Source organism: Syngnathoides biaculeatus, chromosome 16 (assembly GCF_019802595.1).
Source record: "Syngnathoides biaculeatus isolate LvHL_M chromosome 16, ASM1980259v1, whole genome shotgun sequence".
NCBI classification, from domain to species: Eukaryota; Metazoa; Chordata; class Actinopteri; order Syngnathiformes; family Syngnathidae; genus Syngnathoides; species Syngnathoides biaculeatus.
The window spans coordinates 15,226,419-15,244,342 of record NC_084655.1 but is presented as its reverse complement, the minus strand read 5'-3'; the positions used below and the strand labels follow the sequence as shown (position 1 = coordinate 15,244,342).

At 43.8% G+C, this 17,924-nt stretch overlaps 2 protein-coding genes and 1 pseudogene across 2 annotated transcripts; 2 read left to right on the top strand and 1 right to left on the bottom strand.

Moving 5' to 3' along the window:
- The first annotated feature begins 4,357 nt into the window (after window positions 1–4,357).
- Window positions 4,358–4,476, top strand: LOC133515184 (5S ribosomal RNA; annotated as a pseudogene).
- Window positions 4,477–5,802: 1,326 nt separating this feature from the next.
- Window positions 5,803–8,557, top strand: nme4 (NME/NM23 nucleoside diphosphate kinase 4). Its single transcript, XM_061846462.1, has 5 exons — window positions 5,803–5,920; window positions 6,789–6,919; window positions 7,015–7,116; window positions 7,668–7,780; window positions 7,855–8,557. Exons 1-5 carry the CDS (start codon window positions 5,803–5,805, stop codon window positions 7,973–7,975), a joined length of 585 nt encoding a protein of 194 aa, XP_061702446.1. The 3' UTR covers window positions 7,976–8,557.
- A 77-nt stretch (window positions 8,558–8,634) lies between these two features.
- Window positions 8,635–16,929, bottom strand: LOC133515005 (epidermal growth factor receptor kinase substrate 8-like protein 1). The gene is made up of 14 exons (XM_061847193.1): window positions 16,744–16,929; window positions 15,383–15,500; window positions 15,232–15,290; window positions 15,021–15,153; window positions 14,842–14,930; window positions 14,684–14,758; window positions 14,449–14,597; window positions 14,188–14,373; window positions 13,554–13,662; window positions 13,360–13,470; window positions 13,127–13,274; window positions 11,509–11,677; window positions 11,111–11,243; window positions 8,635–8,959 (listed from the first exon to the last, which is right to left on the bottom strand). Exons 2-14 carry the CDS (start codon window positions 15,498–15,500, stop codon window positions 8,888–8,890), a joined length of 1,551 nt encoding a protein of 516 aa, XP_061703177.1. The 5' UTR covers window positions 16,744–16,929; the 3' UTR covers window positions 8,635–8,887.
- Window positions 16,930–17,924: the final 995 nt, after the last annotated feature.

The following is a 17,924-nucleotide window of genomic DNA, read 5'->3' as shown; positions in this document are numbered from 1 at the left end:
TCTTCAACCTCATTACTGAGAATCAGACTCGCAGGCTTCCCCTAGAGGTAAATGCACGTTGCCTCCTCTGCACGTGACCTCCTCTGACTTGCTGATTTACCCCAATCAATCGATTTTTATTCTCCCTTTTTTTGTGTGTGCGGTTGCATCACTGCAGGCTCACTTGCTAGTGTGTCGGGCTCTATCCAACATGCTGCTGCTCCCGTGGCCGAATCTACCAGAGAACGAGCAGCAGTGGCAAACTCGGTCCAGCAACCACGCCAGCATGCTAGCGGCCCTCACTCGGGAATATCGTATGTTGCGAGGGACAGTGACCATAACCCCACGGCGACCTGAAATCCATGACTGTAAATAATTTTTTTCTTTTACCGATTGATAATGGTTTGTCCTGCTTTATATCCTTCTATTCATCAGTTTTTGCTGTCTTTATTTTTAATCAGTGAAAGCGGTGATACAGCAGACCTTGCCTGTCCTCAGAGACATAGTGGACAGCATATCTGGAGAATCCACGAAATCCCGTCAGATCTGTTACCAGAGTCTGCAGGAGTCAGTTCAAGTGTCCCTCAGCCTCTTCCCGGTGTTTATTCAGCAGCCAGGTCAGCACGAAAAAAAATCCTCACCCATTACATGATGCAGGATACCTAAACTACAATTCTTTTCTTTCAGATGTGACAGATGAGATGTTGGCTTTCTTCTTGACGCTCTTTCAAGGATTGCGAGTCCAGATGGGTGTTGCCTTCACAGGACAGATCCTCCACACATTCCTCAGCTTGTTCACCAGGTTTAAGCATCGCTCTTGGTTGTGGTTTTATTAGTAATTCTTCCGTTAATTATTCAAGCAGCTGTATTGGTTGAATTGTGTAGACAGATACTTTCGTCACTTCTTGAGAATAGTGATGTCATGCCGTCTGTCTATGTTTTAGGGAACAGTTGGCAGCCAGTATTTTGCAGGAGGGCAGTGCAGGGTGTCGAGTGGTACAGAAGTTCTTGAAAATCCTGCAGTTGGTGGTACAAGAACCCGGTCAGGCTTTCAAACCGTTTCTACCCAGCATTCTCTCTCTATGCATGGAGCAGGTCTACCCAGTTGTGGCAGAGGTCAGTTCTCTATACGTTTCCTGAAATTGGTGCCGTTCGGGATTGTGAAAGACTGACAGTCATGCGCTTGAACATTCGCATTATTCAAAATAGGTTTTAATGTCATTTTAGCATTGAGAAATGTCCATCTATTCTGATTGACTCCTCTTCTTGACAGCGGTCCTCCCCTGATGTCAAAGCAGAGATGTTTGAGCTTCTATACCAAATACTTCACCAAAACTGGAGGTACTTCTTTAAAACCTCCATTCTAACAAGTGTCCAAAGAGGAGCCCCTGAGGACGCCATGGACAACGAGGCCCAGTTCACAGCTGCCATGCAGGTATTTATATTTGTCATTTTTGCTGTCACTTTTGAACTGTTAACAAACCACAAACTATGATTCTCAAACAATTGAATATTGCAAACTAATATCACAGTACCTTTAAAAAGAGATTTAAACTTCATTTGATTTTCTATGTACGTGGTACCTCAGCTTTTGAGCGTCTGTTTTCGTACAAATCCCTTTTCGAACGATAATTTCAAGATTTTTTTTTTTTTTTTTTCTTTGCTTTTCGAACGAAAATCGCTAATCGAACGCCCCGGCCAGCTGACCCACGACAATTTGTTATTGTGCTTTCGAACGCACCCCCGATAGTGACTTTTTTCTTCCAATTGAGCAATATAAACCCCCGATCATGGCTCCAAAGCAGGAAAGTGGAACTGCTAGGGTTGAAAAAAGGAAAGCGGTATTGCTCTGGATCAGTGACCTATGTCACCCAGAAAGGTTTAGAAAAGGTCCATAACCGCATCATAAAGTTGGGATAATCTCGAGCAGTGAGTCTCTCTCTCGGGTCCTTGTTATTTGAACATTTGTCACAGACTCACTCGATCCCAATCTTGTAGAACACGTTTCCAGCTAAGTGGAAGCTGTTATAACTTGCAGCTATTATGAATCTATTCCGAGTTGGACACAGTGCTGTAACCTGGCCTTCGTTGTCTCGATCAGGCTTTTGGGCAGTCTTTCCTGCAGCCCGACATCCACATCTTCAAGCAAAATCTCTCCTATTTGGAGTCCCTCAACAACAAGCACAAGTTGTATCACAGAGTAAGCGACACCAGTCATACCAGTAATCAGTTGTGACTCGCACATCTTTGTCCGGCTGACCCATGCGCTGTGTCCTTCTAGAAGCTTTTCCGGACCTCGATGCTCTTCCACTTTATCAACGTCCTGCTTCAGGTTCTTCTCCACAAAAGTCACGACCTTCTCCAGGAGGAAATCACCTTGGCAATTTACAACATGGCCTCTGTGGACTTCGATGCCTTCTACTCAGCCTTCATGCCAGAGTTCCTCAACAGCTGCCAGGGTGTGGACACCAACCAGCGAGCTGTCCTGGCACGCAACTTTAAGATAGAACGGGTAAGTGGAGAACGCTTGAAACTATACTCCCATGTTGGGGTTTTAAGTTGACATACGCACGCATTAATTAACTATCAGCGTGTTTGAATTGAGAATACAAATTTCTATTCAAAGCGCAAAGGGGATGGCACCAGACTCAACCGCTTTTTCGCCAAACCAAACAGCACAACGAGCTCAGGAACAAGAACATCTATCTCATTTTCAGTTTGTATTCATTTATCAACTGGATTATGATTAGGCACCCTAATAGAGAACCCATACATTGGAGAAGTCACCCCAGATTTTTGTTTGTTTTTTTTGTCTAGGCGGCACGAGGGCCCTTATTCCTCGTCATTAGCTCTTTTTGTACTCAATCCAAAGCAGTGAAAATCTTACTTTGGCACCATCTTGTTGTCAAACTATTGAACTCACTTGAGGTGTTTTGTTTAGACAATAAAAGGCCTTTGCCGTCATCTTGTATGTGTATATAGGCAATTACCGTAATTTCCGGCATACAAGCCGCGACTTTGTTCATACGCTTTCAACCCTGCGGTTTGTACGGTGATGCGGCTAATTTGTGCATTTTTTCTCTAACGGCCGCAAGGGGGCACTCGAGCAGGAAATGGTAAGAATGAGACCGGTGGAATATATGTGCCGAGGAAGTGACTTTTACCGGCCCTGTTAGCGCTGCGCTAGCATGTTGCTGCTGTTACTGGCGTGTCTCAAGTGATATTTACCAGTAAGTTTTATTTTAACTGGCCCTGTTAGCTCTTGCGTTAGCGCTAGGGTTAAACTCTTTCTCTGTACCATCTTTGTAAATATCTCGTTTCAATGTGGGTTTCAATATGGGCACTTGCGGGTTTTACGCGGCTGCGGTGTCTGTATGTACTTTACAAATGTACTCAGTGAGGCTTGTTACCAGGTGCGCTCTGTAGGCACGGATTTACAGTAGCAAAATTTGGGCGCTGTCGATTAGGATAACTTGTGGATTTTCACATTTCATGGTAGCCTTTAAGAACCAATTCAAAACTTGACATTTGTGGGGTGTACTGCAGTTTTTCAGCACTGCAGCACAACAGAGTGCTCCACGTGGATACTGACTATTCACAAAGTGATGCATAGTTTGTGATCTGAAGGAATTGTTTTTTTCCATAATACCTTTGTTATGAATAGATGTTCCACTGTATTAAGAAATGTGACTACGGTGTCCAAATTTTTTCCCCAAAGGACCTGCCTTCGTTCACGCAAAGTGTGCAGCGGCTGGTGAACGACCTTCGCTACTACAGACTGTGCAACAGCAGCTTGCCCACGGGCACCATTAAGCTATAGCGCGACTGAACCACTTCACGATGCATCCAGGACGTTGGACTGCCTGTGCTGACCACTTTGCCCAACACTCCAAACTCTTGCTTTGGCTCACTTGTTCAAAGTATTGGGAAGGTTGAGGATGCTGCTGTTTCTTTTGAGTTCTACTGTAGACATTGGCGCATCGTTGTTGACATTTAAAGCAGCGCCCACCGTGTCGCCGATGATTCATTGGCAGGAAATGTTAACCTGGTCTGCAGTTGGCATTAGTTTGCCCCAGATTGGGACCAGTCTGAGCCAGGCCTTCTTTCCCTCACCTCGGCCGCGAAGCCGAGCTGGGACTGAGCACTTTTAACTCATTTTGAGTTTTTAAAATGTCTGCTTTTATTCATTTTTGCCTTCAGGTTTTTCATCTCCAAAGGAGACGGACTCTCAACTTAAATCTTTCACATCATTCCATTCTGAAAGAAATTTTGCTTGATTTAATAAAGTGCTTCTCTCTTTTTTTTAATATAAAATGTGTGATTGTTAAACATTTAAGTTTATGTGGGCCATTTCAATTCATTAGTAATTTATATTTGAGTTTACGGCGATGCTACCCTGAGAACACCCAATCTGGTCAGATCTCGGAAGCTAAGAGTGTTTGGCCCTGGTTAGTACTTGGATGGGAGACTGCTTGGGAATACCGGGTGTTGTAAGCTTCTCTCCCCGGCTAAATGCAGAGGGGTTGCATCAGGAAGGACATCCGGCGTAAAACTGTGCCAAACAAATGTGTTCATCTGAGATGACACGCTGTGGCGACCTCTAACGGGGTAAGCCGAAAGGATGAGAAGAAGTAGTACTTATTTATATTCCACCAGTAATAGTCATGCTTTTCTCTCAACATTGACGTAACCTTGTTACAAAAACATTTGCCATCTAGAGGAAGTGGGAAAAAGTGAAACCTGATTGAATGACTAATGGTTGATCTAAGTAAGTTTTTTTTTTTTTTTCTATAGTTCGTCAAGTTGAGTTGTCAGTCAAACCCAACACAACACTTTTTCCTCTTCCTATAAGAGGAAATCCTGTTTGTTTTTTTTGGGGGGGGGTACTCTAGCCTGAATAATGAAAACTGATCAAGAAACACAGCTATTAGCATTGCATTTTGAACATTGTTTCCATCATTACTGTAATACTGAGCAGTTTTTAAAATGTAATTTGATTTAATTGTGAAGGGTTTATCCTGCAGCACGTGACAAAATATCACAGTGTACAAATTACTAATTTTCTCAGACACGTTCAATAAGTGCTTGTTTTTTCAAAATTTGGATGCCTAACTCATCCTCCAATTTTGTGATGATCCATGTAACGTTGTTCCAATTATGGCTGCACCTATTTTAATATGATTTTGTTTTTGAATGAATGAATCTATTTTTAACTCCCCCAACTTAAACATTTGAGATTGACAGTACAGAAAATCCAAAAACAAATGCATATGGATTTACTGGTTTGCGCTTTAGGACATCCAAAAGTAGGCAAAAAATGTTAGTCATTGGTAAAAGGTGACCGAATCTGCTTTTATGGAGGACTACAGAAATGTGAGTGATGTTCTGATGCTGTAATGTACTTACATCGATTATCAAAATACAGTCGTTGATTTATTTGATCATTTAGTTGTCGACTAATTGATAAATTGCTGCACCTTGTTATGAGTTTACTAAATATGCTGTATATGCATTTGCAGATTTCCAAATTCCTGCCCCCCCCCGCCCCCTTTTTTTTTTAAACCCCTCTTTGAAAACCTTCAGCTTTATCACTTAATGCAAACTTGACCTCTTGACCTCCGCACAGGGCGTCTGTGACCACTTTGCTGGGGGGGAAAAAAAAACTATCAAACAGCAGCCTCACTTCTGGCACCAGTGGAGTTAAACATGTTTGTAGACGGTCAACAGTGCGAAGGAGTCAGGCGGGGTGGGTGTGGGGGGGACTCGTGAGTCAAAACTCACAGCTGTCTGTCTGTCTGTGGCGGCAGACTCGAACACACGACCATGCTGTTGCAGCGCGTTCTGTTCCTCCCACTGGTCACTCAGTGGAACAGGCACGCTACCCAAAATCTGATTCCTCGCTTCCCGGCTGTACGGCTGACCGGCTTCAGGAGCAACTCGAGTAAGTGGATTTTCTCACCTTTCATTTCATGCAAAGTCTGGAATGCACTCAGGATTTTTCAGTCAGCTCTACATGAACAAGCTGAATGTCAGAAGGATGCAAAATGCGCAGCTTTTGCGTGCCCCTTTCAAGCAATCTTCAATTCCAAACTTGCAGTCGAGCAGTACTACCAAGTACTCCCAAAACTCCAGCTCCGTTTGTGTGGAGTGGTCGTGTCACGGGTCACATGCATAATTGGCAGCATGCAGCCAGCCATCCCTTAGTGAGAGCAGTTTTTTCGTCTGCATGCACATTCTGAAATTGTGTTTTAACCCTTACGTGCTTCTCATTTTCTATGCACACGTGGGATGTTCTGGGGCAGTTTTGATCCACGCCAAAAATATCCTCAAAATTGTACCACTGTATGAACCACTTTACAAAACTTTTGGATGGAATGAAGTATGGCAGAAAAGTCGGGTTCAGTGACAAAAAGCTGGAAGTAAAGACTCAAAAACACCTCTAAGAAAAGGAGGTCAGGAATTCAAATGCAATTTAAAAGAAATGCAATTGATATCGATATTGGAGTTTGCATGTTCTCCCCGTGCCTGCGTGGGTTTTCTTCGGGTACTCTAGTTTCCTCCCACATCCAGAAAAAACATGCAACATTAATTGGACACTCTAAATTTGCCCCTAGGTGTGATGGTGAGTGGGGCTGTTTGTCTCGATGTGCCCTGCGATTGGCTGGCAACCAGTTCAGGGTGTACCCCGCCTCTTGCCCGTTCACAACTGGGATAGGCTCCAGCACTCCCCGTGACCCTCGTGAGGATAAGCGGCTAAGAAAATGGATGGATGGCAATTGATACCTACTTTGTGCCTGATGTGCAAGCAGGCCTCCCAGGTGCGAAGGAGCAGACCCTCATTGCTGTCAAACCTGACGGCGTCCAGCGTCGTCTCGTGGGACAGATCATCCGGCGCTTTGAGCAGAAGGGCTTCAAGCTGGTGGGTCTGAAAATGCTGCAGGTACATATTCTATTCCGGTTCTACATGAAGTTGTGTTTAGGCCAGAAAAGGGGGACGGAAGTCCAGTATTGATGCGGCTTAATTGTGTCGGGAAGGTGTCCGAGGAGCTCCTGTCTCAACACTACTGCCAACTGACGCGGAAGCCCTTCTATCCCAGTCTGGTGAAGTACATGACCTCTGGGCCCGTGGTTGTCATGGTGAGAGCCCAGAGACGTTCTTTTACAAGTGATGAATGGATGGGTGTCACGGGCCGGGCTACGTCGTGGTGTGCCTCGAAATGCCGTTGGCGGCGCATCCATATAAATACAGTATATGATCATCATTTTGTATAAACCAGAAAAAATGGTTGGATGATTATATATTAAATACTAATTTTTTCAACTATTAATTTACATTAAAAGTGTTTGTTAATGAGAAAAAAAAATGTAATAGCCCCAAAAAAATGATCCCAAAGCAAAAAATTCTAATGATTATATACAAATGTACAAAAAAAGTTAAATAGAACTGAAAAATACATCACAAATGGATCTTTTCTGGTATAGAAAAAAAAAAGTTGAAACCACTGTAGTATTATGCATGAAGATGGAAATCAGTGTTTTGTTTTGCCCCCCCCCCCCCCCCCACACACACACACACACACACACACACAAGCAACTAGAGGAAATCTGGTACCAACGATAGCTAGCAAACCTAACTGAACTGAAAATATGACTTTGTCAAGTATGACTCGTTTTGGCTTCAACTCCAGGTGTGGGAAGGGCAGGATGTGGTCCAGTCATCGCGCCTGATGGTGGGACCCACCAACCCTGCCGCGGCCCCAGCGGGCACCGTCCGAGGGGATTTCAGCCTTCACGTCAGCAGGTGATCCGTTGCAGTCGTATCCGCTTTTGTTTTTTTTTTTTTTAGTTTTCTCACTCATGTTTTCCGACGTGAAGGAACGTGGTCCACGCCAGCGATTCCCTGGAGGGGGCCCAGAGGGAAATTCAGCTGTGGTTTCAGGGGAAGGACCTTGTCAAGTGGGACTGCTGGGACCAGACCTTAACCTGCGAGGAGTAAAGACGCCGACCGGCGCTGCTACCTCATCTCCTGTTTTGCTGGTGATTCTGCTTCTTTAAAAGTTCTTCTGAAAAGCGTCCGTGGAATAATTTGCCTCAGGAAGTTAGTATGGTCAAGCAAAGGAGATTTTTTTATTACCGAACATCAGCGCTTTTGGTGCTTTTGGCTTTTGTGTCAGTCCTCAAATGAGTTTGCTAGATATTTATCCGTGAGCCACAATCACCTGATCAAAATCATTGTAGTTTTTTTTCAATTTAATTTACTACGTATTTCCAATTTAATATCTTAAAGCTCAGGGTTAGAATATGATGGAAATCTGAAACTGATTTGGGAGATCGGCAAACATGTAGAGCACAGAAAAAATGGTGATATGTAAATTATTAACTAAAACTACCCTCCCCTGACTGTAATTTCAATCATTGCAATTGCACGAGTTCCTGGTGCTTCAAGTAAAAAAATATATATATATTATTGTATAATGTCTGTCTTGAAATAACTCGGGTTTTTCATATTTTGACCAATGTTGTGACTTAAAAATAATTGCCTTAAGTCATGCGTTATTGTTTTTTTTATATGCCGTCCTTGTGATTGCATTGTGCTAAAATGTTTCCAGCGATGTTAAATTGGATGCATAAATGCACATTTGAAATTCAAAAGTATAATTTTAACAAAAGACAAGAAAATGAGTTTATTAGCAATTAAAAGCTAATGCATGCTAATGTGCACATTTTGTGGGTTTCTACCTCTGACAACGATCTCAGTCTCTTCTCGTAACACTTTTTTTTTTTTTTTTTTGCTTTCGCTTGTACATGAGAAACAGAAATACTTAAGTACATCAACCAGGACTGATCGATCCTCATTTAGCTTTTTGTCTAAGCATCGAGTTCTCTTGACACTCCTCCGCACGCCGCCTCATTGCATCGTGCCGATCTTCAGCTTTTGCTTCTCCATCGCCTTCTCCAATTCGGAGACCTTGCACACATCCTGAGGAAGGGAAGACAGCGAGCAGGTGCATATTTTAATCGTCGTCATGGGTTTGAAATGGAAATATCGGCGGCACTGTAACTAGGTCAGTAACAATTGGGCTAAATTGCACAAGTCCAAGGTTGCGCTAACAAACTGGCTTTGTAAACATACACAGCGACGCGCACACGACGTTCCCGAGAGGATGCGAACAAGACTTTAACCCCGCTACTTGTCTAATCTTACATTTAGTAGGTAAAGGGGACATTTGCAGAGCACACACACACATTCGGACAAAGTTCTCCGCACTGTAGTTTTACTCATATTAAATACTTCAACTGCAAATTTAGTAATTTTAATTATTCCACGACTAAGACACCAACAGCATTTGTCTATTTTATTTTATTTTATTGCTTTTTATTTATTTATCTTGTTCAGCTCAAAAATGTTGCATCTGTATGCGTTTTCTACTGGAACAGTTTTGCTGTGCAGCGGCAGCGTTTGAGATACTCTCCCTGTTTTATTATTAATATCATTTTGACGTTTCTTGAAAATGCAGCCAGACAGAAAAAGGTTTTAGTGGACGGCGTGGACAATGGGCAAAGGATTGCGAACTACGTCGGAATAATAACGAGACAGTCGAGGTGACATTACAACACTCAAATCCTGATCGTATTTGTGGATGACGGTGACAAATAATAACAACGAAATACCATAATTTCTGGCCTACAAGCCGCAACTTTTTTCACGCCCTTTCAGCCTTGCGGTTTATGCGGTGACTCGGTTAATTTGTGCATTTTTTTGTCACAGCCGCGAGGGGGCACTCGAGGGGAAAAGGTAAGAGTGAGACCTAATACACTGTGCCGAGGAAGTGACTTTTACCGGTCAGGTGTGACGGTCTGAGCGCTCCCCCGTGCTGAAAAGTTCCCTTGCGATTAATGCGCATAGAATTTTTTTGAATTTTAAAACTTTTTCTACTTCCGTGCCAGCCTGAAACTTCCCCAATCCATGCTTCTTCCACGTGTCCATTTTCTGCCAAGACTCAACAGAGGGTTCTTTGGCTATGGATTCGGGTGATATGACACTTACTTTCACTATCCCAAATGTGGCTTAATGACTGAGCCCGAACAATCTTCTGTTGATTCTCGTTCAATGCTGGAACGTGCTTTCCAGTTGATAAATAACAAACAATACGTTCACATTTGTTTCTGTATTCTTTCATTCGCTGTGTTCGGTTTTGTGAGACGTCCATAGCGAAATGCACGCTGGCCGAAAGTGAACACGTGAAAGAAGCATGGAAGTAGAAAAAGTAGAATATTCAAAAAATTCTACGCATGTGCACATTAACCTGGAGAAGACCTTTCAGCGCTGGGAGCGCTCAGACCGTCACTTTTAGCCCTGTTAGCGCTGTGCTAGTCTCAGGGATTTTTACCAGGATGTTTTGTTTTTTTAACCGGCCCTGTTAGCACGGCGACGCTAGCCTTAAACTCTCTGTGTACCGTCTTTCTTTGTAAACATCTCGTGTTTCAATGTGGGCTCTTGTGGCTGCGGCCTGTGTATGTACCAAATGGTATTTCCTTTACAAATGTACTGTGTGAGGCTTATAACTTGGGTGCGCTCTTCAGGCCGGGAATTACGGTAATCAAGAGAACAAGATGAAGGATGACAGAAATTGGAAAATAAGGCGACAGGATATGGGAAATGAGCAAGGCAGTGCTGCTAATGGGTGGTGCAGTGGGGCTCTTTTTAGCGTCTAAACACCTGCAAGACCCTCCGAGTTGATCCCTTAATTGTCAAGGTTATATTACGGCTTATTATCATCTGATCTGGAGTCTTTTCGTTTGCATGTGAGCATCTGGGAGAGAGTCGTGGCCTACAGCAGCTACCTGCGAGTATTCTCATTTTTGGACGGTATTTCTGAGTTTGACTACCCCGTTCAATATGAGTGCGATGGCGACTCTGTCGTTCCAGTACCTTCAATACCTCTCGAGATACCGCTAAAGAACTTTGTATCCGGGCTTGTACTTGTCCAAGCTAACCATGAATTATTTGGACCTGACAGGAAACTTTAGCCTCGCAGTGGTCACAATATACAGTAGGTCGACAAAAAGCAATATAATACAAATACATACAGACGTCCATGCAAATATTATCCATAACGCCAGCACTCACCTGGAGAATGGCCTTCTGCATCGTCATTTGACTGTACACTCTGGCCCCTTCTTCTGGAGACACTTCACAGAGCTCCCCCTTATTCAGGGAAAAAAGCTGCGCTCCAGTTAAAATGCCGAGACTCTGGACCGTCCTGGGAGAGGAGGAAGGAGAAATTGCTTTCTGTCCGCTTTCCCTACCATTCCTTCTTCTCAGCTCAGCGTCTCTTTTGGTGAGACCGAATTCTGACACTAGGGGGCAATGTAGCACTCTTTAACCCTGAGTCGACAATAGAAGAATTTAACCCCCATACTGATGCTAGCGTTTTAGTTCACTTTGGTGGGTTGCGGTGTAAAAGCTGTGATGAATGAATGAATGAATGAATGAATGAGTGGGTGGGTGGGTGGCCGGCCACTTACTGCTGAGTGAAGCCCTTCTCTACGAGCCAGGCCCCCACCTCGGTCGGTGGGGAGTGATAGTTCAAGGGAAAAGTCGTTTCCACCGAGCGGGACGCCGCGAGAGAGGGGCGGCTGCCGGGGACTCTTTTCTGCGCCATTCGTTGGAGAAGCTCCTCATTCATTATCAGCACTGCACAAACACACGCGGCAATTTGCAAAATTGTTTGCATGTACAAGTACGGCGAGGGTGTGGGTGACCTGCCGGGCCCTTCTGTACTTTAGTGTGATAAATGCTCATAGAAGACCAGAGAAACTAGATAGAGACCTTTTTTTTTTTTTTTTTTTTTCAGGGCTAATACTGATTGTTAGTCATCAAGGAAGTTGATAGCTGATATTCATTTGCTGTAAAACATAAATAAATAAATATAGGTGTCAAAACTTTGAATAATACAACCATAACATTAAACTTCATTTTAATGCCTTTAAGCATATGTTTATTGAACAGTTTTGATTTGCAACGTGGAGCTCCAAGGCTCAGTTGCATGTCTTAAGTTGAACGGAGACTTCATTCAACAGATGCAGTTTTCCGTCCATCCATCCATTTTCTTAGCCGCTTATCCTCACTAGGGCTGCGGGAATGCCGGAGCCAATCCCAGATGTAATCGGGCAGGAGGCTGGGTACGCCCTGAACTGGTTGCCAGTCAATCGCGGGGCACATCGAGACAAACAGTCGCACTCACAATCACACCTAGGGGCAATTTAGGGTCTCCAATTGCATGTTTTGGAGATGTGGGTGGAAACCGGAGTGCCGGAGAAAACCCTCATAGGGACGGGGAGAGCATGCAAACTGTGCACAGGCGGGGCCGGGATTGAACCCGGGTCCTCAGAACTGTGAGGCCAAAGCTTTCCAGCTTTTACAGCTGCACCACCGTAGCGCTCAGATCCAGTTTTCCACATAAAAAAAAATTCAGTGGATCTCAAATTTATATCCTTCACATATCTTTGTTTTTAGTTTAGTCAAAACAAAAAAAGTGCAGGGATTTGTCATAATCAGCAGCATCTCCAATAAAGTTAACTGTAAATTTCAATATAGTCAATAAATCAATAGTTCCATGAAATATTCCCAGTTTCAAATTGATCTCTTATCTGCTTTTAGGTTAAAAAAAAAAAAAAAGGGAAGATGCCAATTCAGTATGCGTCTGAATCCTATTCATTAGCCAATTTGTAGCATTTTGCATTATCTGTTAGCATTAAGCTAAATAGACTTTCCTAAGGCAGAGCTATGTGGTTGTTTTAAATGCACTTAATACTCTTTGTTTGATGTTTTTTTGTTGTTGTTGTTTTTTGCAATGTTGTTGTTGGGTTTTTTTTTTTTAACTGAGCATATTCTTTTTTTTTTAATCCAAATATTGGCTCATTTTAAAAATCTTTGCTCCTAAATCAAAGCAGAAAATTAACCCGGTGGTTAATATCTTGGAAAACTTGTTAGTTGGGTCAGTTCCATCGCAGCCACGACTGTAATAACTATGTAATAACTGTGCTGTATAATTTGAATATGTTTTTAAAGACTGATACTGCCTGTGCTGACGTCAGGTGAATGTACGACTGCTGTCAGTGACTCCTCGACCGATGGTCTTACCTCGATCCCCGTTGTCTCCGTTCATTGTTGTGGATGGTAAAACCATACTTTGAGGTCGTACAGTCGGGCTCGTCGGTGTCGGACAAGTGCCGACTGGACTCGACGGATTGTTGGGAAAGAACATGGAGGAAGGGGAAATGGGTGACATCTACAAACCGCAAAGGAAACAATAAGGCGTTTTGCAAGGACGTTTGCCAGAATTGAAACAAACAGAAGCTACGTTGGGCACCTACCGTTGGGTTTTCTGCACAAGCTGACAATGGTTCCAAAATATTATGTGGAACAAATCCTATCTGATCAAAGCGATTGCGACACTTCCACCATCTCTTCGACGACTCAATGACCTGTCGCAGGTAAGATGTAGATGAGATCATATTTCGAGAGTCCTCCTAGTTTAAAATCTAATTCTAGAGTAGTCTTTGTGTACCTGCAGTGTTTCTCCTTGCAGCACTGAGAGCTCACTGCTGTTTCTTGCAACAAAATCGTAAGTGCAGCAGTAACGTCTTTCCGCCGGTGGTGGAAGTCCATTTCCCTCACTGCAATTTTATTTACACTGACATCAGGTCAATATGCGGGTTTCTGAACTCTTTCATCTCATCATATTTTGTCAGTGATTGTACAATTAAGCCCTAAATTACTCCTAGCCTGGATGGATTTTGATTGAAGTCATTTTTTTTAATACTTTTGTGCGGATATTGCCAATCTTCTGCTGTTCCAGATGCCTTCAGCTTGTGTTTGATGTCTGCTAAGAGAGCAACGAATTTATTTGTGCCCATCGTTCCGTCGCCCCTCCCTTGATTGCGCAACCCTTCAATCCTGTTTTCTCTCTCTCGATCTGCCCTCCGTCCCTCTTCTCTGTCTCGCCATCTCAAACCAACCGGGCGAGGCAGAGAGTCGTCATGCAGAAACTGGTTTCTGTTTGACGTCGCTTTCTCACAGGAAGGTTTTCCTTCCTTTCTCCGTCCTCCGAGTGCTCGCTCATCTGACGCTTCATTTGGTTTTTGTCAGACTAAAGTTCTTTTCAAAAAGTCTATGAAGGTATTATGAAACGCTATACTCACACTTCATCGGTCTCCTCAACGTGGTCTCCGCCTCCCGGCGCACATTTGCTCTGCTCGTATGCCTCTTGTTTGTGTTGCGACTCTACTGGGTCTTCCAAAGGAAAACCAGAAGAGTCGAAAGCCTGCGGCCGCCACCCGTCCAGGAAGACGGGCGAGTAAGGAGGGACCGACACACCGAGCTGAGAACTGAAGGAAGTGGTCATTCGGACTTGTTAGAGTGGAGTCACATAATTGCAAACGGAGGCAAAGATACACACAGACCATGGGGAAGTCCAGTTGGGTCCTAACTCAGTCCAGAGAGCTTTTTCCTCTGGAGTCAGGTGCTCCTGGAGCAGCAAAACAGCGCCAGAGGTCAGTGCAGGACTGACCACTGACCCGCCCAACTCTGGCCCACATGTGGTTCTCACCATCTGTGATGGAGTCAATCAGTCATTAAGGGAGAACGGAAAAGATGCGAGAGTGAGCCTATCACCCCAAAAACGTGAGAGGGATTCACCAGTTCGAGAGGCATAAAGATGTGGTGGAGCAACTCCGGTGCGTTCGGTTCTGTTATGGCTGACTTGACACGATCCTGAAGTAACCGGGAAGTAAAGTAACAGGAGGGTGAAATTCCAGGAGTAACCGCAAATGTAGTATTCTCTTGTCTGTTCTCACCAGTAGACTGAAGGAGTACTTGATTTTCTGAAAGAGGTCCACGAATTCCTCCGCTGACGGAGGAACTGATTTCATGGTCATCAAGTCCTCTGCACAATTACAACCGTGAACGATTTTGTACCGACACGTGCATTTAAACGAATTCCATTAACGAGCCCTTTGAATGCGCAAGTGCTCACCGCCATCTTGGCTGTGCTTCTTGCCCTTCCTGCTTCTTTTGGTCCTCTGCTCCAGAATGGTCTGGGCCTCGGCCGCCTGCTGCAAACGCAACATGAACCGCTCGATATCGTCGAAACAGTGGTTCAGGATCTCCTGGTGAGGGTTCGATGAAAAGTCAGACCGCCTCATCGTATCGTATTTCGTCAGTTGTAACATAATATTAGATGTTACCACTTCTCTCTTTGCGTTCAGTTGAGATGGAGGGTTGGACGCCACGTTGGCCTCAATCTCTGAGCACATTGAGCAATTTTTATCAATTGAAAAGTACTTTGAAAAATTGCAAGGATTTCTGAATAATGAGGATGAGATGAGTCAAGGATACCTTGACCAGAATCATTGGTTTCTGGGAGCTCACTAGAGGAAAACGGTTGTTTTGGGACAGGCACGACTCGGACACCTGAAGCCTTTCGAGGTATTAGCGGAGGAGGTTTTGCTGACATCTGTCAAGTTAAATCAGGAATATGTACGTTATTTTATGTACAGATGAACAGATGTGGTAAAAGTATTCCCAGTCTGGATTTTAAGAGGGAGATGGCAATAAAATTAAAATAAAATAAATCACTTTTCACACTGACCTGTAAACTTGTTACCCTAGAAAAGCACCTTATTGCTCATAGAATGTTACTTTAATGCTGTGGTTTTCAAACTGGGGGGTGCGGATTGATCCCCTCCCTCCCGTCAGCACTATTACTCAACGCATCTTTTTACAATTTTCAGTGCTCCCCCCATTGGAGAAAATTTCAAGCGGCAGGAAGGGTGGGGGGAAAATGTTAATCTCCATCTCATGAATCACACCTTTTATCACTGATTGGTTGTTTTTCCTTGGCCACGGTGATTTCGTGTGTATGAAATTTGAGGCAAAAAATACGATTTTTTTTCGACAGATCATATTTGTTGTACGTGATATGATTATTATGATTTATTGTGGAATACTTACTTCTCTGAATCTGTGGCTGTTGTCATTAACGCTCCCTGATTCACATTCCTCGCTCTCACTGCTTTCCCCGATTTTAGTCCAAAGATCAGAATCAATCAAGTTCTCAACCACGGTTTACGTTGTCTTTTTCTAATGACGTCTTTTTTTTTTTTAACGATTATTATCTTGTCAATATCAAGGTTTGAAAAAGGTGCAAATATGGAGAAAAAGTCACCAGGAAAAAAAGCAATACTCAAATCATGGACTTGAAAACCTACTCAAGTAAAGTGTTGTTAATTCCCAATACTGCAGAACGTCTTTCAAATGTAATAATGCAATATAAATTGATTTTACTCCACCGCTGGGGCAACCTGTAAATATGCAGAGAATTTCGTGAGCGTGCTTTCTTGTCTGCACGCTTGGAAGTGACAGCGACACTACAGGAAAAACCACCGACACCGGCTGCGCGGTATGTGGATGACACAATTCTCCTGAAACTTCCGCTACATTTTTTTCCCCATAAGACACCACAAAAGGGTCTTGCCACCAAATCCTCGCCCTCAAAACAATAATTACAATACAGTAATTTCCTTTAAAGTGCACGGGATGATGATTCAAAGGCATTCATAAGACTTGTTCTCATTGCGAAAGTGAATCTAGCAATACTTGTCATATTTACTCGTCACATTTAGACCCCCCCCCCCCCCGCCACCCTCACCGATTATTGGCAAACAATTGGCACATGTATTATTGATGCATTACTGTACCTTTTGTTGTGGTCTGAGCGTTTTAAATCCGAAGCCACCCAAGCGCCGAGCGGAGCTGTTGACACGAGCGCGTCCCACCTACTCTGGAAATGCACAAACGAGAAAAACGAGTCGGATTTTCATCTGTGCCGCTTTCACTCGTCCGCGCGCCTCACTGCTTGATGACCACCTCTTAAGGGATGGGCAAAATTCTGGCATTGCGACGTAATGTCATCATGCCTAATGCGAGAGCTCTATCAAAAATGTCACTTACAAAATATTAAGAGACTTAAAAAGTGTCCCACATTCACATCATTCAAATGTGGGCAATTTAATCGGTAAGAAAAATTTAATTTTTTGTCTTTTTTTTCAGGTGGGGGTGGGTGGGGTGGGGGGGTGGTGTTTGATTCCCTGTGAGCCTGAAACTGAACTCAAACATCACTTACTGCTGTTTTTAATACAATATTACCATCTCAACATTTTAATATCAACCTTTGTTTATAAAACAGAATTGCTTTAACCTCTTTTGAGGATGTTTTTTTTTTCTTTTTTCCTTTAACATAACTGGCGGCACAGTGGATCAGCTGGAGAGTTTTGGCCTCACAGTTCTGAGGTCCTGCGTACAATCCCAGACCCGCCTGTGTGGAGTTTGCAGGTTTTCCCCATGCCCGCGTGGCTTTTCTCCAGGCTTTCCGGTTTCCTCCCACATCCCAAAAACATGCAACATTAATTGGACACTATAAACTGCCCTTAGGTGCGATCGTGAGTGTGACTGTTTGTCTCCACGTGCCCTGCGATTGGCTGGCAACCAGTTCAGCGTTTACCCTGCCTCCTGCCCATTGACAGCTTGGATAGGCTTCAGCGCTCCCGTGACCCTCGTGAGGATAAGCGGCTAAGAAAATGGATGGATGGATAACATAACTAGTTACCATTGTACATTATTTTTCTTTCTCTTGAGCTACTAAGATATTTCTCTTGCACGTCCCTTGAAATATCCATCCATCCATTTTCTTTGCTGCTTATCCTCACAAGGGTCGCGTGGAGCCTATCCCAGCTGTCAACGGGCAGGAGGCAGGGCACACCCTAAACTGGTCACCAGCCAATCGCAGGGCACATCGAGACAAACAGTCGCACTCTCACAATCACACCCAGGGTCAATTTAGAGGGTCCAATTAATGCTGCGTGTTTTGGGGATGTGGGAG